Source organism: Saimiri boliviensis, chromosome 12, assembly GCF_048565385.1.
Source record: "Saimiri boliviensis isolate mSaiBol1 chromosome 12, mSaiBol1.pri, whole genome shotgun sequence".
In the NCBI taxonomy this organism is placed as follows: domain Eukaryota; kingdom Metazoa; phylum Chordata; class Mammalia; order Primates; family Cebidae; genus Saimiri; species Saimiri boliviensis.
In genome coordinates this window covers 103497714-103522573 of record NC_133460.1, presented here as the reverse complement: position 1 = coordinate 103522573, position 24860 = coordinate 103497714, and the positions used below count along the sequence as shown (strand labels likewise).

At 48.0% G+C, this 24860-nt stretch overlaps 1 protein-coding gene across 3 annotated transcripts; it reads left to right on the top strand.

Annotated features, from left to right (window-relative positions):
- The first annotated feature begins 817 nt into the window (after positions 1–817).
- SFXN4 (sideroflexin 4) lies at positions 818–24643 on the top strand. 3 transcript variants are annotated; one of them, XM_039465343.2, is made up of 14 exons: positions 818–1006; positions 2356–2421; positions 4423–4497; positions 6021–6047; positions 6134–6188; positions 7307–7332; positions 8989–9042; positions 9125–9181; positions 9319–9384; positions 10579–10657; positions 12454–12569; positions 16133–16218; positions 18894–19011; positions 24234–24643. In XM_039465343.2, the coding sequence occupies exons 1-14, from the start codon at positions 896–898 to the stop codon at positions 24309–24311; spliced, it is 1014 nt and encodes a 337-aa protein (XP_039321277.1). In that variant the 5' UTR covers positions 818–895; the 3' UTR covers positions 24312–24643. The 3 variants fall into 3 exon arrangements, with proteins under 3 accessions (XP_039321277.1, XP_074239060.1, XP_074239059.1); XM_074382959.1 differs by lacking the exon at positions 4423–4497; XM_074382958.1 differs by lacking the exon at positions 9319–9384.
- Positions 24644–24860: the final 217 nt, after the last annotated feature.

Sequence of the window (24860 nt, the reverse complement as noted above, 5' to 3'; positions counted from 1 at the left end):
GTACAATTGTTATCCTCATTTTGCAGATGAGAAATAGACTTTGAGATACTGACTTGGCCAAGGTCACACAACTAAGTGGTGTGCTGGGTCCCCTAGTCCAGGACTCCGGAGGCCTCCTGAATACACTAAGCACCCTGCGGCTTCGGTGAATTCAAGTGCTCACACACAGCCCCCACCCTCTCCTGTGCTAGGGGAAGGGCAGGAGAGAGGAGGAAGGGAAGGCGGATTTTTCTTTACAAATGGTCCATACTTGACCTGGTACTCAACAAAAGGGAATGGATTTGCCCCAACACTGGAAAAAAAACCTGTCGGGCTGAGGGATAGTGCACTGTACCCAGGGCCCTGTACTTGATTTGATGCTCTGCTGTTACTCTCTTGAAATTCTCAGTAACTTGAATAAGGGCATCGCATTTGACATTTTCACTGGGCTGAGCACTTGACGCAGCTGGCCTGACAGCAACACCAGGCACACTGGAATTCGCGGGCAGTGAGGGATTTTCGAGGGTAATGACCACGGGAAGGGCGCGGCAGGACCTCAGGGTCAGGTTGCTGAGGGCCCCACTCGCAACCTTTCCGGGTCTTCGCATTAGGTACTGTGATGTGGGGTTCCGATAGTGACCCCCTCGGGGCCTGGAGGCGGCCCGGCTCCCCAAAGGTGCGGGGCAGGGCAAGCAGGGTTGGGAGGACGTGGCCCGTGCGAGAGCTGGGCTCGCGGGAACAGTGGGCGCGCAAGGCACTCGAGGCGCGGAGACACTGGCTGCCGGGAGCGCGGCCCTGGGGCGGGAACTGCGGGTGCGCGCGGCCTGGGGCGGGGCTCGCCGCCTGACTCCTCCTCCGCGCACGGCCGGGCGGCGGCGGCGGCGGCGGCGGCGACGGCCACTCCAGCCAGCACAAAATGTCCCTGGAGCAGGAGGACGAAGCGCAGCCCGAGCGGCTCCTACGAGGCAGCGACGCCGGCGCCTACTTCATTGAGCCCAACGTGCGCTTCTGGATCAACGAGCGCCAAGTACAGCCCGGACCTGGCGCGGCTGGGGGCGGGGAGGGCGCGGGCCGGGCCGCGTGGAGTCGGGCTGGCCTGGGTGACCTTGGGCAGGCCACGTGGTCGTCCCCCGCCTCCGTTTCCTGGTCTCGGAGTTGCGCTGGGAACGCGCACCACTCGCCTGACCCCCTTAGGCCGCGGGAAGGGACGCAGGGGAAATCCAGTTTGCCAGATGCCCACAGCCACAAGGTCACTCTCCAGATCGCCCTCTGGAAGGGTCGCAGTCCGCGCAGGTGGCTGCTCCCTGCTTCCTGAGCTGTGGCTGAGCAGCAGATTGGGGAGAAACAGGCCGTCCCACCTTGGGAGGCTCAGCCACTCTCGGTGAGACCCCCGAGGCTTTGGGAAGCCGCCTCTGGGCAGGAAATAAGCAGGACTCACCTCCCTGCGGCGTCTAAGGCCGCACAGTCCAATAGAAATACGATGTGAGCCTCAGAGGCAATTAAAAATGTTCTAGTAGCCACATTAAACAAGATAAACAGCTGAAATTAATTTTAACAATACAGTGCTTTTAGCCCAACAGGTGCAAAATATTAACATTTCAACATGTAACCAGTAAAAACATTACTGAGATATTTTACTCGCTTTTTTGGTACAAAGTCTTCCAAATCCTGCGTCTGTTACACCCGCAGCAGATCTGGCTTCAGCTGTATGTGGCGAATCGGAGATCAGGGCTTTAGGGGGTTCTCTCTTAGGCCTCTCCTAAAGTGAGGTCCAGCCCTGTTTTTTAGGTGGGAAAATGGAGAAGGGACAGTGAGCTCAGGTGGCTCTAGCAGAGCCAGGGCTTAAAGCCAGAGCCACTGCAAAGTTTGGGGCTTGATGGAGCAAACCTCCTTTCCCTAGTGTGACCCTCCAGCTGCACCATTGAGCCCTTAATTGGGCATCCATCCTTTATCCCTGGAGTGAAGCCTTACAGCAACCAGAGAGTGAGGCCACAGACTCTGAAATCTTCTAGGACATTGCTTTGAGGTCATATGTGAGATACGAACCTAGGGCCATTTGAACCCCAAAGTCTGGGCTTTTAACCCTCAAGGGCAATTTGATACTGAGCAGTTAAGGGCACAGACTTCTGAGTCATTTCCTGGCTGTGTTGCCTTGAGTACATTCATGAGTCCCTCACAGCCTCAGCTTCCTCACCTGGAGAATGGGGAGTTTGGGAGGATCCCAGGAGATGATGCCAGTAAAAGGCAGATTGCAGACCCTAGCTGCAGGTTCTCAAAAAAAAAAAAAAAAAAAAAAAAAAAAAAAACCAATTGTTATTATTATATCTTTATTTTTCTGTTGCCATTAACTTCTCTGTTGCTTTTCTTCCTCCTAAGTCCTTTATTCAACGATTTCTTCAATGGACAGAATTATTAGATCCTACAAATGTGTTCATTTCAGTTGTAAGTATTTTCTTGTTTTCAGAGCTAATGAATTTCACATTTTATTTTGAAACTTAACACATGTCCCTTTTCTTTTTTGTTTTTCTTTGAGTTGGAGTTCTGCTCTTGTTGCCCAGGATGGAGTGCAATGATGCAATCTCAGCTCACAGCAACCTCTGCTCCTGGATTCAAGCAATTCTCCTGCCTCAGCTTCCCAAGTAGCTAGGATTACAGGCATATGCCACCATGCCTGGCTAACTTTGTTTTTTTCTGTAGACACTGGGTTTCTCCATGTTAGGCTAGTCTCAAACTCCCGACCTCAGGCCCGGCCTGTAGTTATTTCAGCTACTTTTAAAAGGGACATTTTAAAAGTAGTTGTAATAACAGAATCTGTGTATATTATTGTGTTTATTCCTTTTGAATGAGCTTGTCAGATTGGAAGGGGTAAAGAAAAGCATACATCTGTCGGACACTGTGGCTCATGTTTGTAATCCCAGCACTTTGGGAGGCCAAGGCATGTGGATCACCTGAGGTCAGGAGTTCGAGACCAGCCTGACCAACATGGTGAAACCCCTGTCTCTACTAAAAATACAAAATGAGCTGGGTGTGGTGGTGGGTGCCTGTAATCCCAGCTACTCGGAAAGCTGAGGCAGGAGAATCGCTTGAACCCAGGAGGCAGAGGTTGCAGTGAGCCATGATGCTACTACTGCACTCCAGTATGGGTGACAAGAGTGAAACTCCATCTAAAAAAGAAGAAAAGAAAAGCATGCATGTCTTTAACAGGTAATATCAGGCCCAGACCAGGTGCTGGTGATTCAGAGAGAATCAAACAAATCTTCCACATGATGGGGGACAGACTGGCTAATCTGGTCACAGCCTGGGCGACAAGAGTAAAATTCTGTCTTTAAAAAAAAAAAAGGACCGAGCTCAGTGGCTCATGCCTGTAATCCCAGCACTTTGGAAGGCCGAGGTGGGCAGATCACTTGAGGTCAGGAGTTCGAGACCAGCCTGGCCAACATGGTGAAACCCTGTCTCTACTAAAAATACAAAAGTTAGCTGGGCGTAGTGGCAGGTACCTGTAGTCCCAGCTACTCGGGAGGCTGAGGCAGGAGAATTGCTTGAACCCTGGAGGCAGAGATTGGAGTGACCCAGATTGGGCATGCCACTGCATGCCAACCTGGGTGACAGAGCAAGACTCCATCTCAAAAAAAAAAAAAAATATGTAATAAAATTAGAAGCAAATATAACCAAATGTTTACAGTTGTTAATTCTGGGTGAGGGGATTATAGCATGTGGCCATTCTTTATATTTAATTATTTTTTTCTCAAATTAAAAAATGGAGGCTAGCTGTGGTGGCTCATGTCTGTAATCCCAGTACTTTGGGAATCTGAGATGGAAGGATCTCTCAAGAGTAAGGATTTGAGACCAGCCTGGGCAATGTAGCAAGATCCTATCTGTACAAATAAAAATTTTTAAAGTTAGCCAAGTGTAGGTGGGTTGTGCCTGTAGTCACAGCTACTTGGGAGGCTGAGGCAAGAGGATCACTTAAGCCCAGGAGTTTGAGGCTGCAGTGAGTTGTGATCACACCACTGCACTCCAGCCTGGGCAACAGAGTGAGACCCTGTCTCTTAAAAAAAAATAAGAAGAAGAAAGAAAAAGAGAGAGGAAATAAGACTGAACTGATTAGACATGGAAGTGAGTGAGAGAGGAATTCCGGGTTTCTGACATGCACAGCCAGGGGATGGTGGCACCATTTAGTGAGACAGTTGACATCAGAGAGTGGGAGAGGTGACAGCACCATTGTGGGCAGCTGCTAGAGCGTCTAGGAGGAGAAAGGCCTAAATCTGCATGGCAGTCAGGGCTATCCTAATGGGTAGAGAGCCTAGGGCACCATGTGGCTTGAAATTGGGCATGCAGTTGAAGTCCAGGGCATGCTGGTGAGTGAGCTGGTGATTCCTCCATCGGGGGATAAACCTGAACAATGTTGAGATCATTGCTTGACTTCTTGATATCTGATTTTAGGAAAGTATAGAAAACTTGAGGCAACTATTGTGCACAAATGAATATGCCTCCAGATCCGCCTTGGAGGACCAAAGGGTATGTTTCACGTGCTGAGGTCTGGCTGGTTCAAGGCTGGGTATAGTTGCCCTCAGATGGTTCTGCTGCATGGTCTGAAGTCAGGTGGAATTTGGCCGTGAATCTCTCTCTCTGTCTCTTTTCTCCCCCCGCCCCTTGGGAGCCACTGAGCTATTGGCTATTAATGCTGTCATTGTTATATATCGCCCAGAGGACGAGCTTTTCAAAACTGGGTTAGTTTTTTAAATGTAGTTAGAGTTCTGTCCCATAAACCAGACAGCAAGGTTCCTCCTGTGCAGTGGATATTCATGGAGATTTCATGCAGCTGAATTCTGCAGCCCATGGCAAACTCCAGAATTCAGACAGGCCTCTGAAGTCAGAATTTATTTTCCACTGCAGGCAGTGTTTCTGCCCATAGGCTCAAATGGACTGTTCCTTATCTAACTTGTAGTGTGTGGGACTTTCCAAAGCTCACAAACACCAGTTCCTCAAGGCAGCCTATGGAGAGCTTACATATTTAACTTACTTTTTCTAAGAATGTGTTGGGGACCCTGGGCCGACAGGTTGGCTCTGTTGCAAGTGACTTGGCTCGTGGCATAGTGTGTCATCAGTACACATCCCATTCTGCTCTGAGCCAGAGGCAAGCTGGATTCGGGGACTCATATGAGGGATAAGTTAGGTGTTGGTCCTCTCCAAGAGTAGAGACAGGACTTTTTTTTTTTTTTTGAGACAGTGTCTTGCTCTGTCGCCCAGGCTGGAGTGCAGTGGTGCAGTCTCGGTTCAGCGCAACCTCTGCCTCCCGGGTTCAAGCGATTCTTGTGCCTCAGCTTCCTGAGTAGCTGGGATTATAGGTGTGCACCACCACACCAGCTAATTTTTGTATTCTTAGTAGAGATGGGGTTTCACCACGTTGGTCAGGCTGGTCTCAAACTCCTGACCTTGTGATCCACCTGCCCTAGACTTCCAAAGTGCCGGGATTACAGGCGTGAGCGATTGTGCTGGCCTGAGACGGGACTTTTTAATGTTCTGGTCAGTTTCTCTGTGTGGCTTATCTCTTTGCTTGCCATTAGTTCATTTGTTTATTCATATGATTCATTTATTTTGATTTGTTCGCCAATGTGGTGGAAAACAGCTCTGGCCTTCATTCTCTAAAATGTAGAGCAAAGGTGGTCTCAGAAACGAAACTGGCAGAGAGATTCTTTAAAGCTGAGCCACCTTAAAAGCTTTTTTTTTTTTTTTTTTTTTCCTAGGCTGAGTGTGATGACTCACTCCTGTAATTCCAATGCTTTGGGAGGATGACTTGATGTCAAGAGTTTGAGACCAGCCTGGGCAGTATAGCAAGACCCCATCTCTACTAAAAATTAAACAGCTAGCTGGGAATGGTATGAGGGTGAGGTGAGAGGATTGCTTGAACCCAGTAGTTCGAGGCTGTGCTTCAGTGAGTGATGATTAAGCCACTGCACTCCAGCCTGGGTGATGGAGCAAGACCTTGTCTCTTAAAAATTTTTATAATGAAGCAAAGCTATTCTTTTTTCTCCTTTAAGATACAAGAAGCTTGGAAGCGGAGTCTTGTAAGTTTCAGCCTCTTTCTAAATTTTAGTGTCCTAAAATAACAAAACCAGACATCCAGCTAAACTTTGCATCTCTCTTCTTGAAGTCAACAGTGCATCCTGACAGCAGCAACCTGATCCCCAATCTTTTTCGACCTGCAGGTGAGTTGGCTCTAATTTTCAGAAGTGGGTTGGGATGATGTAGTTTGTAACACTTAGAAAACTCTGCCTGCCAGATCACCTGAGGTCAGGAGTTCAAGACAGCCTGGCCAACATGGTGAAACACCGTCTCTGGTAAAAATACAAAAAATTACTTGGGCATTGTAGTGGGTGCCTGTAATCCCAGCTCTCAGGAGGCTGAGGCAGGAGAATCTCTTGGACCCGGGGCGGAGGTTGCAGTGAGCCAAGATCACACCATTGCACTTCAGCCTGGGCAACAAGAGTGAAATTCCATCTCAAAAAAAAAAGAAAGAAAAGAAAAGAAACTGCCTGCATTGCTTTAATATTCCCCCAGTAGGATTTCTTTTTCTTTTTTTTTTTTTTTTTTGAGACAAAGTATTGCTCTGTCACCCCAGGCTGGAATGCAGTGGCATGATCTCAGCTCACTACAACCTCCGCCTCCCAGGTTCAAGCAAATCTCCTGCTGCATCCTCCTGAGTAGCTAGGATTACAGGTGCCCACCACCACTCCCAGCTAATTATTATTATTTTATTATTATTTTGTATTTTTAGTAGAAACCTGGTTTCATTATGTTTGCTAGGCTGGTCTCGAGCTCCTGACTTTGTGATCTGCCCACCTTGGCCTCCCAAAGTCCTGGGATTACAGGCGTGAGCCACCATTTATTAGAGATGGGATCTCACTCTGTTACCCAGGCTAGAGTGCAGCAGCACCATAATAGCTCAAAGCAGCCTCCAACTCCCGGGCTCAGCTGATCCTCCTGCCTCAGCCTCCTGAGTAGCTGGGACTACAGGGTCATGCTGCTACACCTGGCTTTAAATTTTTTTGTGGAGATGGGGGTCTCACTATCTCTACAAAATAGAGGCTGGTCTCGAACTCCTGGCCTCAACCTGTCCTCCAGCCTCAGCCTGCCAAAATGCTGAGATTACAGGCTTGACCCACCACTTTATTAGAAAGCAAAAAAAGATGGAGTGGAAAATGTCCTTTGAGGTCTGTGCCTTCTGAAAGCTAGGGAAGAGGTGTTCAGGTGGGTGGTCCCCTTCTAGCCCCCTCAGCCTGGGCAGCTGCAGTCACTGATACCTTCTCTCTTCTCTTCCTGACAGCGTTCCTGCCTTTCGTGGTACCCGCGGTGAGCAAATTGACACTTGCCGTTAGGAGACTAGGGGCTTGGGAAGATGACCACCTTCCTCCTACCCTGGGCTTTGTCCCTTCAGCCCCGGACCCCTGTCCCCATGACTGCCTGTTGGATGGTTGTGGACCCCCACTGATAACCCATGGTTGCCATTCATATGTCCTTGTCCCTACTCCCTCCCTGTCCCTGTACCCCCAGAGAGTCAGGCATCCAGGCCTCTGGAAGGTCCACAGCTTTGCAAGGTCATCCCTTTTCTGGATACCCAAGTATTAGCAGAGCACCATAGAAGAGGCCAGTGAGTCAGGATGTGTTCCCTACACAAACCCCTCTCCACCAAGTCCGCCCCCACACAGCCCCTCACCTGGGACCTGACATTGCCCCATGAGGCTTTCCCACCTTGGCTCTTGGGAGCTGCTTTTCTGTTTTTTTGTTTTGAGACAGAGTCGCACTCTGTCACCCAGGCTGGAGTGCAGTGGCGCGATCTCAGCTCACTGCAATCTTCACCTCCTGCGTTCAAGCAATTCTGTCTCAGTCTCCCGAGTAGCTGGGATTACAGGCGCCCTCTACCACACCTAGCTAATATTTGTATTTTTAGTACAGATGGGATCACCATGTTGGCCAGGCTGGTCTCTAACTCCTGACCTCAGATGATCTGCCTACCTTGGCCTCCCAAAGTGCTGGGATTATAGGCGTGAGCCACCATGCCTGGACTGGTGTTTTGTTTTTTGAAACAGAGTCTTGCTCTGTTGCCCAAGCTGGAGTGCAGTGATGGAATCATAGCTCACTGTAACTTCAAACTCTTAGGCTCAAGGGATCCCCCCACTTCAGCCTCCTGAGTAAAGGGGATTACAGGTACTCATCACTATGCCATGCTAATTTTTTTTATCTTTAGCAGAGATGGAGTCTTGCTATGTTTCTCAGGCTGGTCTCAAACTCCTGGCCTCAAGGAATCTTCCCAGTTTGGCTTACCAAAGTGTTGAGTTTATAGCCATTAGCCACCACACCAGCCTAGGAGGTACTTTTCCACACCACAGGCTCCTCTCTGCTTCCCCTAGCAAATGTGGGGTTTTTTTGTTTTGTTTTGTTTTGTTTTTGCGATGGAGTCTTATTTTGTTGCCCAGGCTGGAGTGCAGTGGCACGATCTTGGGTCATTGCAACCTCCGCCTCCCGGATTCAAGTGATTCTCCTGCCTCAGCCTCCCTAGTAGCTGGGATTACAGGTATGCACCACCACACCCAGCTAATTTCTGTATTTTTAGTAGAGACAGAGTTTCACCATGTTGGTCAGGCTGGTCAAGAACTCCTGGCCTCAAGTGATCCTCCCAATTTGGCCTCCCAAAGTGCTGGGATTACAGGCATGAGCCACCACGCCTGGCCAACAGATGTGTAAATCTTAGCCACCCTGCTGGACTGAGACCCTGGAGACACAGCCTGCTGTGTGCTCCTGGATGTCCTGGAGCCACTAGTTTGGTGTTTGGCAGGTGCTTACTCAACCTTGTCAACTGACCTGAAGCCCATGCACCCACCACCAGCCTCTCCTGCCCGAGGTCCCTAGGGGCTCAGTTCTCCCTCTGCCCTGGAAAGTTCTTTGCTACTGCATGTCCCACCCCCCGGCCACTAAACACTTGTAACCTCTCCACTTTCTTCTTAAAAGGTATTTTTTTCAATGATGCCACCAAAAGGGATCAAGTCCATGATTTTACCCAAGGTAACAATTCTTCCTGTTTCATGATTGCTGAATTCTGTTACACTTGAAACCAAAATGGGATCCATTTGCCCCCTCTCGGCAGGTTTACCTCTACGGGTACCTGACAGCGTTCAGCATCACCAATGGAAACAGAAGTTACGTGAGTACTGTGAGACCCAGAGGATGTATGGTTTTGTGTTGTTTCTTTCGGAGTTGGTTGTATGTGTTTGTTTTTAAATGATCTTTGCTGGGCAAAACTGTGATATTTGCTAAATAAGTACTTTTGTTTCTCCTCAGACTTGTCATACACTAGAAAGATCATTCCTAGGGTTGGCAGCCTTTGCTTCTTCAAGCTTCTTTGGAGTAGGTATTTTTAGAATCTGACAAATCTTTATTCCTCAGAATCCGGAAAGCTTTATTTATTCCAATTTCAAATTTATGTTCCAATTTAAACAATTTCGAAAGTATGAATAAGAAATAAAAGTCACCTTTAATCCTATTATCCCAAAATAATCACGTGAATAGTCTAAGATTCCAGGCATATACTTGATACTGTTATCTTTTTCTTTTTTCTTTTTTTTTTTTTGAGACGGAGTTTCGCTCTTGTTACCCAGGCTGGAGTGCAATGGCGCGATCTCGGCTCACCACAACCTCCGCCTCCTGGGTTCAGGCAATTCTCCTGCCTCAGCCTCCTGAGTAGCTGGGATTACAGGCACGCACCACCACGCCCAGATAGTTTTTTGTATTTTTAGTAGAGACGGAGTTTCACCATGTTGACCAGGATGGTCTCGATCTCTTGACCTCGTGATCCACCCGCCTCGGCCTCCCAAAGTGCTGGGATTACAGGCTTGAGCCACCGCGCCCAGCATCTTTTTATTTTTTCTATTTTCTTTCTTTCTTTTTTTTTTTTTTTTTTTTTGAGACAGAGTCCCTCTCTGTCACCCAGGCTGGAATACAATGGCATGATCTCGGCTCACTGCACCCTCTGCTTCCTGGGTTCAAGTGATTCTCCTGCCTCAGCCTTCTGAGTAGATGGGATTACAGGCATATACCACCACACCCAGCTAATTTTTTGTATTTTTAGTAGAGAAGGGGTTTCCCCATGTTGGTCAGGCTGGTCTCAAACTCTTGACCTCAGGTGATCTGCCTGTCTTAGCCTCCCAAAGTACTGGGATTACAAGGGTGAGCCACCATGCCTGGCCAGTACTGTTATCTTTTTAAAAATTGGTTTATGCTACACAAATATGTTATATAAGTTGTGTATTGCTTTGGATGTCAGGACATTGTAGTGGTCAAAGATGGAGATGTTAGCATCAGACAAACCTAGGCGCTCAAACCTTTAATGGCTCTGTGACTCGACAACTTAACATATCTCTCTAAGCCCTGTTGACTCCTTAGATGAACAGGGAGAGGACCTCCATGTTGCAGGAATTTGAAAAATACATGAAGAGGAATCTGACTTGTCAAAGGAACTAGGTCAGGGCGGACTCTCTGCTAGTGAGTAGGTTCTGCTCATTTTTCAGTCCTGTGCAGTAAGTTTTTTCTCTTCTTTTCTAGTTAATGCCTAACTTTATCCAGATGAAGTTTGCCTCGAATACCTTTTTTATGAAAAGAATTTTACCTGTAGCTATCCAGGGTAAGCAGGAAATGCTAGAGCCTGTAGTCTGGGTGGGGTGTCTTTGTGGTCTGTGAGCCTTCCTTCATCTCCAGAGACACCTGGGTCCCTTGGCACATTGTGACTGATGACAGGTGCCCTTTGCAGCCTGTCAGGCCCCAAGCCCAAATTAGGTCTTTGGTTTGAGAGGTGATACTTTCTGTAGATACCCCATTAATGACCAAAGAATGAACATAAGACTGGAAACACAAATTTTTTTTTTTTTCGAGATGGAGTCTTGCTCTGTCACCCAGGCTGGAGTGCAGTGGCATGACCTCGGCTCACTGCAACCTCTATCTCCTGGGTTTAGGCAGTTCTTCTGCCTTGGTCGCTGGGATTACAGGCATGTACCACTACACCCAGCAAATTTTTTTTTTTTTTTGTACTTTTAGTAGAGACAGGCTTTCACCATGTTGGCCAAGCTGGTCTTGAACTCCTGGCCTCAAGTGATTCGCCCACCTCGGCTTCCCAAAATGCTGAGATTACAGGCATGAGCCACCGCACCTGGCCCTACATTTTAAAGATTATCTGTACAAACATTCTACATACATGATTTCACTTAATCTTGACAACAACTTTTGGGTAGGAAATATTCCTATGTACAGATGAGGAGACTGAGGCACAGGGAGCTTAAGGTTAAATAACTTGCCTAGAGTTACACAGTGAGCAAGTGGTTAATTCCAACCCAATGTCAGTGGCAGAGATATTAGCTGAATATTTTGACTCTACCAGCCTATAAGTTTACTATGTCATGCTCCAAATTTGGGTTTGGGAATCATAGCAGTTTGAGGAGTTGGCAGACTGATACCAGTGGTGAAATTGAGGAAATGGTGTTATGGAAACCTTACAACTTTGGCCAGGTATGGTGGCTCACACCTGTGATCCTAGCACTTTGGGAGGCTGTCCCAGGCAGATCCCTTGAGGTCAGGTGTTTGAGACCAACCTGACTAACATGTTGACACCTGTCTCTACTAAAAATACAAAAATTAGGCTGGGCGCGGTGGCTCACGCCTATAATCCCAACACTTCGGGAGGCCGAGGCGGGTGGATCACGAGGTCAAGAGATCGATACCATCCTGGTCAACATGGTGAAACCCCGTCTCTACTAAAAATACAAAAAATTAGCTGGGCATGGTGGCGTGTGCCTATAATCCCAGCTACTCAGGAGGCTGAGGCAGGAGAATTGCCTGAGCCCAGGAGGCGGAGGTTGCAGTGAGCCAAGATGGCGCCATTGCACTCCAGCCTGGGTAACAAGAGCGAAACTCTATCTCAAAAAAAAAAAAATACAAAAATTAGCTGGGCGTGATGGCACATGCCTGTAATCCCAGCTACTTCGGAGGCTGAGGCAGAAGAATTGCTTGAACCTGGGAGGCAGAGGTTACAGTGAGCTGAGATCACGCCATTGCACTCCAGCCTGGGTAATAAGAGCAAAACTGTCTCAAAAAAAAAAGGAAACCTTACAGCAAGCAAAGATGAGGGTTATGTTTCCAGGATCCTGGGGTTTCTCCTGGACTCCACTAAGGAAGCAAGGTTGCTAGAAGCTGGTCTCAGGCTATGGTCAGGATCCAAGACTGAGCAGCCGGCAGTTCTGAGCCCACCTCCACAGCCCCAGGAGAGCATGTGGTTGGCCCAGTCCATTGCAGATGACCACCCAAGGGTCAAGAAAGGGCAGCTGCCAGAGAAAGAGACTTGAAGTGGGCAGACAGCCAAAGAGATGTTCCTTTGCTGGAACAAGACTCACCCCGTGTTGCGTGTTCTTTACTTCTTTACATCTACAGCACAAGTAAGTGCAATGAATGTCTTAACATGCCGAAGTCTTGAGACCGCTAACGGGATTGCAGTCATGGACAAGGAAGGCCATGTCCTAGGTTATTCCAGAATTGCTGGGGAAAAGGTGAGAGACAGCATAGAGCTATAGCTGCTTACCCTTTTGGCAAAGACTTGACTTTTCTGTTTGAAAGCTAGTAACAAATTCATGTCTGCCTTTAACCTTTCTTTACCCATCTTTCCTCAGCATGCTGACAGAAATTTTGCCTTTTGCCCCCTGATACGTAAAAGATGGGGTGTTAATCTGGGTTCTCTGGAGAAACAGAACCAATGGGATATATGTACATATCTTTTTTTTCTGAGACAGGGTCTTGCTTTGTCACCCCAGCTGAAATACAGTGGTACAGTCTTGGCTCACTGCAACCTCTGCCTCCTGAGCTCAAGCAATCCTCCCATCTCAGCCTCTCAAGCAGCTGAGACCACGGGCACACACCACTGCACCCAGCTTATTTTTGTATTTTTTAGTAGAGATGAGTATTCACCATGTTGGCCAGGCTGATCTCAAACTTCTGAGTTCAAGTGATCTTCCTGCCTTGGCCTACCAAAGTGCTGGAATTACAGGCGTGTGCCACTGCACCCAGGCAGTACATGTCTAATAAGAGATTTGTTCTAAGGAATTGGCTTGCACAATTGTGGGAATCTGCAGGGCAGGCCTGGAGGCTGGAAACTTGGGCAGGAGCTGCTGCTGCAGTCTTGAGGCAGAAGTTCTTTGGGAAACCTCAGTTTTTGCCTGTAAGGCCTCCAACTGATTAAATAAGGCCCACCCACATTGGGAAGGGTAATCTTTTCTTTTCTTTCTTTCTTCCTTTTTTTTTTTTTTTTTTTTTTTTTTTTTGAGACTGAGTCTCGCTCTGTCATCCAGGCTGGAGTGCAGTCAGTCACATGATCTTGGCTCACTGCAGCCTCTGCCTCCCAAGTTCAAGTGATTCTCCTGCCTCAACCTCCCAAGAAGCTGGGATTACAGGCGTGAGCTATCACGGTCGGCTAATTTTTGTACTCCTGGCCTCAACCAATCCTCCTGCCTTGGCCTCCCAGAGCACTGGGAGGTGTGAGGCACTGCACCCAGCTAAGGGCCAGTATCAAATCAGCAAGTTGTTCCCAGCACCTCCTGCCTGCCAGGCTCAGTGCTAGGCTCTGGAGACCCACACCGTTGGCCACTGAGAGCCCCTGCTCCCCAGGAGCCTCAGCCTCCCAGCCAGAAGGTAGCCTCAGGCCTGTCTGGCTGTCTTCATCTCACCAGAAGAAACTTCATTTTGGGGATAAGCAGCACATTAGGATCAAAGGAAAGCTTTGCTGATCTGCTAAAAAAAAAAAAAAAGTATTTTTTTCTCTGAAGAGTAAAGTGTCTGCAACTATGCATAAGCATAAATATTCTTCTATCGCTTCCCTGTCCCTGGAAGGTGATTTTCTTTGGCTACAATTTCAGAAAATGCATAACCAGCAATATCTGATGGTAACAGGGCACTGCTGGTCAAATTTCAGGTGATTCCTGGATGTTGTTTCCCCCGACTGGCCCCATAAGCCACTCCTTTGCACTCAGCACCTCCTAATGATGGCATCTTACTTGGAGTGTCCTTCCTAAACATGGGATCAATGGAGAGAGGCGGGCCTCATCCCACTGACGCGGAAACACAGCACACCAGCAGCCGCTTTTCCTTTCCAGAAGTCAAGCAGTTTTACTTTACATCCCTGAGACTTCTATATTTTGTTTTATTTATTTTATTTTAGGGACTGAGTCTCACTCTGTCACCCAGGCTGGAGTGCAGTGGTGTGATCTTGGCTCACTGCAACTTCCACCTTCTGGATTCAAGTGATTCTCCTGCCTCAGCCTCCCGAGGAGCTGGGATTATAGGCATGAGCCACCATGCCTGGCTGATTTTTGTATTTTTAGTAGAGTTGGGGTTTCACCATGTTGGCCAGGCTGGGCTTTACTCCTGACCTCAGGTGATCTGCTCGCCTCAGCCTCTCAAAGTGGTGGGATTACAAGTGTGAGCCACTATGCCTGGCCCCTGAGACCTTATTTTAAAAACAGCCCTCCTCAGCTTTCCTCTGTTTTTTTGGGTGGAAGGCATTCCCTGCAGAGGGAACTGCATGAGCGTGACTGTCACCCGTAGCAGGGCAGAGGTGTGAACAGAGAGCAGGGGCCAGGCGGTAGGAGGAGCTGGCAAGGTAGGTCAAAGCCAATTGTGGGAAGCTAGAAATGGAAGGAACAGAGTTCAGGGAAGGACGGGGCAGGTGTGCCTGCTCCTCTTGAGCACACAGTGTGCTGTTTGTGGTGGTGTGTCTTACCCAGGGGTGGATTCTAAAGTTAACATGCTAGCTACTTGGGAGGCTGGGGCAGGAGGATCGCTTGAGGCCAGGAAGTCAAGACTGGCTTGGGCAACATAGTGAGACCACATCTCTGCTGTAAATCAAAAAGTTAGCTGGGCTTGGTGGGGCGTACCTGTGATCCTGGCTACTTGGGAGGCTGAGGTAGGAGGATCACTTGAGCCTGGGAGGTCGACACTTTAGTGAGCCATGATCACGCCACTGTACTCCAGCCTGGATGACAGAGTGAGACCCTGTCTCTAAAAATAAACAAATAAAAGTAGTAATACAGTTAACGTGAGCTGTTTGGTCAGGATTTCCCTTACAAGTCCCTTGAAGTGCCCTTGAGGGTACATGGTTTTGTGCATATCACCCATGCAGTAAATTGTATGTTTAAATGTTTGATATATATAGAAATGATCACAAAAATTTTATAACCTGTATATAACACAATTTTTTAGTGTAACACTTTTAATTCACTATATGAAACGTGGGTACGGACAGGCAGCCTCATGTGGGTCCCGTGCTGTGCCTGCGTCCTCAGAGCTGGGCATTTGGAGGCTCCCCCACTAGCAGGTGTGGGAGTCGCTGCTGAGCCAGATCAGGAGCCAGTGGCAGAGACCTGGCTTGGAAGGGAAATACGGAGCAAACCTCCGTGGCCAATCTAGCATTTCCACCAAGGAACAATTTGGTTCTCCGTGAGGATTTGTCTAGAAGCCACCTTTGCTTGTACTCAGCGGATAGTTTCTTGGGGGTGATTTGGCAGATGGACGGAGAGCACTGTGAAGTCAGGAGGAGGTGAGTCGCCTCTCAGCTATTCCTGCACCAAATGCAGCCGACCTCTACACACCTGTACGTGGAAAGGTGCAGGGAAGGCGTCCCCTCCGCCTCTTCCCACGGGTGTTCTTTTTCTTAGTGAGAAGGGAGGGTTGCTGTTGCCTGTTTCTGACAGGATTTTTGGGATCCCTGGAAATTGTCTTGCTCCTGTACTAGGCTTTTTTTTTTTTCTTTTTTGAGACAGAGTTTCACTCTATTGCCGAATCTGGAGTGCAGTGGTGTGATCTCAGCTCACTGCAACATCTGCCCCCAACGTTCAAGTGATTCTTGTGCCTCACCCTCCTGAGTAGCTGGGACTACAGGTACATGCCACCACACATGGCTAATTTTATTTTTTGGTAGAGACCAGGGTTTCACCATGTTGGCCAGGCTAGTCTCAAACTCCTGACCTCAAGCGATCCGCCTACCTCAGCTTCCCAAAGTGCTAGGATTACAGGCATGAGCCACCGTGCCTGGCCTAAGCTGCTTTCTTTTCATTTTTGCTAGGCTGTTAGAGAAACGGCAGTATCCAGGGGAGTGCTGGTTGGGACCTCAGCTGTGATTCCTGAAGTCTTCACCTACTTCTTTAAAAGGTAAGAGGCACGCTCATATCCCCAGGTAGGAAAAAACATTTTGAAAGTCAAATTCTTATAAAACCTGTCAGATACTGACCCTGGTGAAGGATGGGAAGAGGTTAGCTCAGTAACCTTCCCATAAACACTCATCATAGCTAAGACAGTCCGATTGATTGGGGCAGGTGTGGAAATCCAGGTGTGCGGATTCCACTGAATGGGGAATCCAGCCCAGGCTCTGCCCCCAGTTACCCTGCATCACTGGCGTAACCAAGGCCCTTCCACGGCCATTTCCTCACCTCTAGAATGCAGGGCTTCAGTGATGTGCAGGTTCTCCCAGCTCTGATGTGCTGTGAATATTGCTTAATCCCTCCCCTCCGCACCCTCATCCAAGCATGTTTTAAATGAGCTTCAGCGACTTCGGACTCAGATTCATCCCTTTTAAGAAGCCAGAAATGGCCCATGAGGTGGAGGACCTGGGCATCAGTCAGGGTTTCTGTGGCCATCAGTTAGAGAAACCTAACCTACAAGAGCTCAGGCCCGAGGGGAGATGTGGGGCTTTAGGGACCGGAACTGGCGAAGAATGCAGCCCGTGGCAGCTTGAACAGAAGCTCCCCTGCTGCGCATGTCTCCCTCTCACCCTCATGGGTGTTGGCTCCTTCTCTCCTGCCAGATTGGCTTCCTCATACTGATGAGGGTCCCACTTGCTAGTGACTCCTAGCTCATAGCTTCATAGCCACCTGATCAGAGGTGGAACACAGCAAGCCCCAGGGGAGGCAGGAATGTCTTCCCCTCAGGGCGGACTCCTGGGTAAGGATCCTGTGGGCCTGAGTTGGGTTGTGCGTTTGGCACTGCACATCTCCCCTCCAGTGTGCGCGACGCTGGGAATCGCCTGCTAGGACCACACGTGGAGCACATTTCCAAGAAGGAGGGATGGGACGGGCGTGGTGGCTCATGCCTGTAATCCCAGCACTTTGGGAGACTGAGGCGGGCAGATCACCTGAGGTCAGGAGTTCGAGACCAGCCTGGCCAACATAGTGAAACATTATCTCTACTGAAAATAGAACAATTAGCTGGGCATGGTGGCAGGCGCCTGTAATCCCAGCTACCCGGGAGGCTGAGGCAGGAGACTCACTTGAACCTGAGAGGCAGAGGTTGCAGTGAGCCGAGATCACACCATTGCACTTCAGCCTGGGCAATAGAGTGAAACTTGATCTAAAAAAAAAAAAAAGAAGGACGGAGGCCGGCAGCCAGCCTGGGCAGAGCCAACCATTACTTCCCCAAGCATGATCAAGCTGGATGGGCGCAGAGACTTTTGCTCCAGCAGGCACTCCTGGGCTGTTCTGGCTGGAGCTCCTGTTAAAGCTGGGCCCACATCCCATGAGGCCTACTTGCATAGCACAGGCTGCCTGGGAGGGAGAAAGGGTCCATTTCTCAGTGGGCATGGAGGTGCCTGGAAGGACTGAGCCATCAAGTGACCTCCCAGAAGCACCATCCCAGAGCCATGACAGTAGGTGGTTCCCAAGCTGGAGTGTCCTTAGTGGATCTTCTAACTTGGCTCTCTCAAAGCCCTGCCCCAGGGTAGAGACCACGTTCTTTGTCTCTTACACTCTCTGAAGGTCAAAGTCAGGATGTCACATCCAGGTCAGAATAGCCCAGAGGGCACAGGCTCTGGAATCTGTGAGCAGCTTTTGAGCTGTGGGATTTTGGACAAGTTACTTTACTTCACCAGTCCAGGCCTTCGTTTTCTCATTTGTATGAAGGGGATGAAAATAATGCAAAGCTCAGAAGGCTATGGAGGTACCAAGCGAGCAAGTGCTGGTGACATGTTGAACACCATGCCTGATGCACACGGATGCAGCCGCTCTTCTTGCCTGTTGGTGACTTGAATGGGCCTGCAGCGGGACGCAGGATGGAATTTGCCATCGGAGAGCAGAAGCTCAGCCACTGAAAACAGGCCCTAGGCTGGACTCAGTGGCTCACCCCTGTAATCCCAGCACTTTGGGAGGCCAAGGCAGGCAGATCACTTGAGGCCAGGAGTTCGAGACCTACCTGGCCAGCATGGTGAAACCCCATCTCTACTAAAAATACAAAGATTAGCCAGATGTGGTGGTGCATGCCTGTAATCCCAGCTACTCAGGAGGCTGAGGCACGAGAATCGCTTGATCCCGGGAGATGCAGGTTGCAGTGAGCCAAGATCACACCATTGCACTCCAGCCTGGTGACAGAGGAAGACTCAAAAACAGAAAACAGGCCCCAATCCAGCTGTTCAGGTGCACTAAATTTTTTTTTTTTTTTTTTTTTTTTTGAGACAGAGTTTCGCTCTTGTTACCCAGGCTGGAGTGCAATGGCGCGTTCTCGGCTCACCACAACCTCCGCCTCCTGGGTTCAGGCGATTCTCCTGCCTCAGCCTCCTGAGGAGCTGGGATTACAGGCACGCGCCACCACGCCCAGCTAATTTTTTGTATTTTTTAGTAGAGACGGGGTTTCACCATGTTGACCAGGATGGTCTCGATCTCTCGACCTCGTGATCCACCCGCCTCGGCCTCCCAAAGTGCTGGGATTACAGGCTTGAGCCACCGCGCCCGGCCTGCACTAAATATTTTTTAAAAAACAGGCCCCAATCTAGCTGTTCAAAAAATAAACAAGCCCTGATAGTTTAATATGACTTGTGAGCTGTGCCTTGTCTCTTACAGGACCCCGTTTTTACTGACAAACGCAGGGTCATTGTGGATCTGGAAACTGGCTTGTACTGTCGGGTCAATGGGACTGATGTTGCCAATTTCTTTTAGTTTGTTTCCACAGATTGGACGGGTAAGTGTCCCCCATTTCACTTTTCTCTAAAAGGTTTTTATTTTGTAGTTGTAAGAGTAAAATAAATTATTCTTCTAAAAAAATCTGCAAAAAGTTTACAAAAGTATAAAACAAGACGAGGTGCAGTGGCTCACATCTGTAATCTCAGCACTTTCGGAGGCCAAGGTGAGAGGATTGCTTGAATCCAGGAGTTCAAGACCTGCCTGGGCAACATAGTGAGGCCCTCATCTCTACAAAACATAATACACAAATTAGCTGGGTGTGGCAATGCACACCTGTTGTCCCGGCTGTTCAGGAGGCTAAGGTGGGAGGATTACCTGGGTCCAGGAGGTTGAGGCTGCAGTGAGTCGTGATTGTGCCACTGCACTCCAGCCTGGGTGAGAGTGAGACCTTATTTCAAAAAACTAAAATAATGAAACAAAATACCTGCCGGGTGTGGTGGCTCACACCTGTAATCTTAGCACTTGAGGAGGCCAAGGCAGGTGGATCACCTGAGGTCAGGAGTTCAAGACCAGCCTGGCCAACATGGTGAAACCCTGTCTCTACTAAAATACAAAAATTAGGAGGGCATGCTGGCAGGTGCCTGTAATCCCAGCTACTTGGGAGGCTGAGACGGGAGAATCGCTTGAACCCAGGAGACGGTGGTTGCAGTTGAGGTCAGAAGTTCAAGACAAGCCTGGCCAATGTGGTGAAACCCCATCTCTTAAAAACAAACAAACAAACAAAATACAGTTGACTTTTGAACAGCCTGGGGGTTAGGAGTCAAAAATCCAAGTATAACCTTTGACTCCCCAAAAACTTAAACTATTAATAGCCTACCGCTGACTGAAAGGCTTACCAATAACATAAAAAATCAAGTAACACATATTTTATATGTTATATGTGTTATATGCTATATTCATACAATAAACTAGAGAAAAACAGAATGTTAAGAAAATCAGGCCAGGCGCAGTGGCTCATGCCTGTAAAAAGAAGCTTTCGGGTGTGGTGGCTCACGCCTGTAATCCAAGTACTTTGGAGGCCAGGGCGGGTGGATCACCTGAGATCGGGAGTTCAAGACCAGGCTGACCAACATGGTGAAACCCCATCTTAAAATAAATAAATAAATAAAAAAGCTTTGGGAAGCTGAGGCAGGTGGGTAACTTGAGATCAGGAATTCAAGAGCAACTTAGCCAACATGGTAAAACCCCAACTCTACTAAAAATATAAAAAGTAGTTAGGTGTGGTGGTGCCTGTAATAGCAGCTACTCGGGAGGCTGAGGCAGGAGAATCGCTTGAACCTGGGGAGGTGGAGGTTGCAATGAGCCAAGATCGTGACATTGCACTCCAGCCTGGGTGACAGAGTGAGAGTCTATCTCAAAAAAAAAAAAAAAAAAATCTTAAGGAGAAAATGTATTTACTGTTCATTAAGTGAAAGTGAGTCATCAGTTCCAGTGAGGATCAAGGTCTTCATCCTCGTCATCTTCATGTTGAGGAGGCTGTGGAGGAGGAGGAGGGGTTGGTCTTGCTGTCTCAGGGGTGACTGAGGGGGAAGAAAATCAATGTATAAGTTGACCTGGCATCTTTCAAACTTGTATTATCCAAGGGTTGACTGAATTGATACTTATATTTAATTCTATCTCTCAAATCTCTTGGTGCAGTTTTGGGTTCTGTTTTTCTTTAACAGTATTTCATAAGCATTTTTTTTCTGGAGCATAAAAAGAAATCTTTAAAAAATATTTAATTAAAGAAATTTTAAGCCGGGCGCAGTGGCTCACGTCTGTAATCCCAGCACTTTGGGAGGCCGAGGCGGGTGGATCATGAGGTCAAAAGATCGAGACCATCCTGGTCAACATGGTGAAACCCCATCTCTACTAAAAATACAAAAAATTAGCTGGGCATAGTGGCGTGTGCCTGTAATCCCAGCTGCTCAGGAGGCTGAGGCAGGAGAATTGCCTGAACCCGGGAGGCGGAGGTTGCAGTGAGCCGAGATCACGCCATTGCACTCCAGCCTGGGTAACAAGAGCGAAACTCCATCTCAAAAAAAAAAAAAAGAAAGAAAGAAATTTTAAATACTCCAGAATGCTCTATAACTATACCCTGTCCAGTGGAACTTTCTGCAGTGATGGAAATGTTCTATAATAGCTTGGTGCTGTCCAGTATGGTAGCCATGAGCTACATATGCTACTGAGCGCTTCAAGAGAGGCTTGTATGATTAGGAAACTGAATTGTAAATTAACTTAAATTTTATTGACTTATTTAGAGACAGAGTTTTGCTCTTGTTGCCCAGGCTGGAGGGCAATGGCACGATCTTGGCTCATGGCAACCTCCGCTTCCCAGGTTCAAGTGACTCTCCTGCCTCAGCCTCCCAAGTAGCTGGGATTACAGGGATGTACCACCATGCCTGGCTAATTTTGTATTTTTAGTAGAGATGGGGTTTCTCTGTACTGGTCAGGCTGGTCTCGAGCTCCTGACCTCAGGTGATCTGCCTGCCTTGGCCTCCCAAAGTGCTGGGATTACAGGTGTGAGCCACCACGCCCGGCCAAGTTAAATTTTAAATGAGGTACTCTTGTGTGCTTAGTGGCTACTGGACAGCCCAGTTCTGTAGATAATTCATAATGTAATTTAGGATGAGTCAGACTGCCTGGACTCAGATTGAGCTTCTCCATGACCTTGGTCAACTTGCTTAGTTTCCTTATCTGTTAAAGAGAGCTGAAGGTAATGACATCTCTGCAAAGGATTGTTGCTTAGGAGGTAGCAAGGACATTATTTTTTTAAGTCAGAAAGCCAGCTTTTTTTAATGTCCAAAGCTCTGCCAGAAATTTCTAGCAGATGTCAAGGATATTATTGATGCTAGCAGATATTAGCAGTTTCTTGACTAAAATTTTCAAGTGCTTGTTTCTGTCACTATAAATATATATGCCTTCAAAAGCATTTATATTTATGGAATGATCTTGTTCAGATCCCAGATTTTATAGGTTTAGGTTGTAGGATCATTCATTCAAGCAACTATGCCAGCACAACGTAGAAGTTTCAAATAGTTATGCTTATTACTGTGCTGTAGGCGGGAGGTTGGGGAGTTAGACAGTATCTCAGAATAAAATTTCAGGCCAGGCATGGTGGCTCATATCTGTAATGCCAACACTTTGGGAGGCCAAGGTGGGAAGAATGCTTGAGGCCAGGAGTTCTAGAACAACCTGGGCAATGTACTGAGACCCTGTCTCTACAAAAAATGTTCTGAAAATTAGGCTGGGTGCTGTGGCTCATGCCTGTAATCCCACCACTCTGGGAGGCCCAGGTGGGAAGATCACTTGAGTCCCAGAGTTCAAGACCAGCCAGGGCAACATAGCAAGACCATGTCTCTGCTAAAAATAATTATTGGCCGGGCACATTGGCTCACACCTGTAATCCCAGCACTCTGGGAGGCCAGGGTGGGAGGATCACTTGAGCTCAGGGATCGAGATCACCCCAGACCTCATCCCTATTCTGAAACAAAATTTTTTTTTTTTTTTTTTTTTTTTTTTTTTTTTTTTTTTGAGACAGAGTTTCACTCTTGTTACCCAGGCTGGAGTGCAATGGCGCGATCTCAGCTCACCACAACCTCCACCTCCTGGGTTCAGGCAATTCTGCCTCAGCCTCCTGAGTAGCTGGGATTACAGGCACGCGCCACCACGCCCAGCTAATTTTTTGTATTTTTAGTAGAGACGGGGTTTCACCATGTTGACCAGGTTGGTCTCGATCTCTCGACCTCGTGATCCACCCGCCTCGGCCTCCCAAAGTGCTGGGATTACAGGCTTGAGCCACCGCGCCCGGCTGAAACAAAATTTTTTAAAAGAAAAGAAAATAATAATAATTAGCCAGGCATGGTGGTATGTACCTGTAGTCCCAGCTACTCAGGCAGATAAGGTAGGAGGATCACCTGAGCATGGGAGGTCAAGGCTACAGTGGGCCCACAGAGTGAGACCCTGTCTCAAAAAAATAAAAATAAAATTAGTGGGGTGAAGTGGCACATACGTGTAATCCCAGCTACTCAAAAGGCTGTGGTGAGAGGATCACTTGAGTGGAGAGGGAAAAGTTCATACCCAGTGGAGGGTGGGGAGGCTGCAAGGAATGGGCAGGATCCTGGGGGCCAGGTGCCAGGGCCTACACAGCTAGGCCGAGGAGGTGGGCAGCAGGCGAGTCATGCAAGGTTGGAAGGGCCAGAACTCCCAGAGGCCAGAGTTGGGGCGGGAAAGGGAGTCAGTCTCATGCATGAGATCTCAACCTCAGCCCCAGGTGCCAAGACATGCTTGCTGTACTTTGAAAATACCCCGTTGGGCTGAGTTCATTACATTCTTTCTACATTTATTTTTTGTTTGTATGTTTGAAACAGGGTTTCACTCTTGTTCAGGCTGGAGGGCAGTTATGATCACAGCTTACTTCAGCCTTGACTCCCAGGCTCAAGTGATCCCCTGGCCTCAGACTGCCAAGTAGCTAGGACTACAGAAACGTACCACCACACTTGGATAATTTTTTATTTTTTTGTATAGATGGGGTCACACTATATTGCCCAGGCTGATTGCAAACTCCCCAGCTCAAGTGATCCTCCTGATCTCAGCTCACTGTAACTTCCACCTCCCAAGTTCAAGCAATTCTTGTGCCTCAGCCACCAGAGTAGCTGGGACTATAGGCATGTGCTACCATGACTGGCTAATTTTTGTATTTTTTGTAGAGATGGGGTTTCACCATGTTAGCCAGGCTGGTCTTGAACTCCCGGCCTCAAGTGATCTACCTGTCTCAGCCTCTCTCAAAGTGTTGTGATTACACGCATGAGCCATTGTGCCCAGCCATCTTAAAGCTTTTTAATGAAAACTTTCAATTATAAACAAATGTAAACAACAATAATAGGCCAAGGGTGGTGATGCGTGCCTGTAGTCCCAGCTATTCGGGTGGCTGAGGCACGAGCATCACTTGAACCTCTAAGGTGGAGGTTGCAGTGAGCTGAGATCGTGCCACTGCACTCCAGCCTGGGCAACAGAGCAAGACTCTGTCTCAAAAAAAAAAAAAAAAAAAAAGTTTAAAAGAAGTTCCTTTACTACTTGGGTGATTTAAAAGAAAATAGGTTACATTTTCTGCTATGGATTATACATTATTGAAAAAGATGTACTGTGAAATGGTTGCTTTCAGAAAATGATTTGTTTTTTAACTTGGCTTCTGAGGCAAGAAAAACTATTAATAGAAATATGAATTTAACTATTTTTCAGATACAGTGCAGTCATCTGGAAGAGGATATTCAGTCTTTAACAGAAGAAACGGAACTCTTTTATCACAGAGGGTTGTAGGCGTGAGTTTTAGGTGAATGTCTATGGTTCCTGCCTGAAAACCTTGCCCTCTCCAGGTTCGGTTTAGAGAACTCTGCCACAGGTCTTCTGGGAACCCCAGAGGTGTCTGTGCTGACAAGGTGACTTAAAATTCCACACTGAGATCGTTCCCAGGCTGGTCTGTCTGGGGTTTTTAAGGCTGGCTAGAGAAGACAGCAGGAAGGGACCCCCATCTGACACCTTGGGGGTTGTTGAGGGGATGGTTGCAGTGAGTCTCAGCCTGTGAAAGGATACTGTGAAATCACTAATTAATAAACCTGTCTCAAGTTGAGTATTTGAAGAAAGAACACAAAGAGTCCACCGTGCCCAGGACACAGGCGTTAAATGGATAGCCCGTCTCAAGTGGAACACACACCCCTGGGGAGCTGTTTACGGCCTCCAACCCCAAAAGCAATCTTGTTTCCTTACTCAGCGTCCTCCATTCTAGAAGGCTACTTAAAACCTTTGCTGCCCTCACCCAGTGCCTCCTGTCTCCTCTCTGCCAAAGGACCCTGCCTCCTCTGCCAGGAA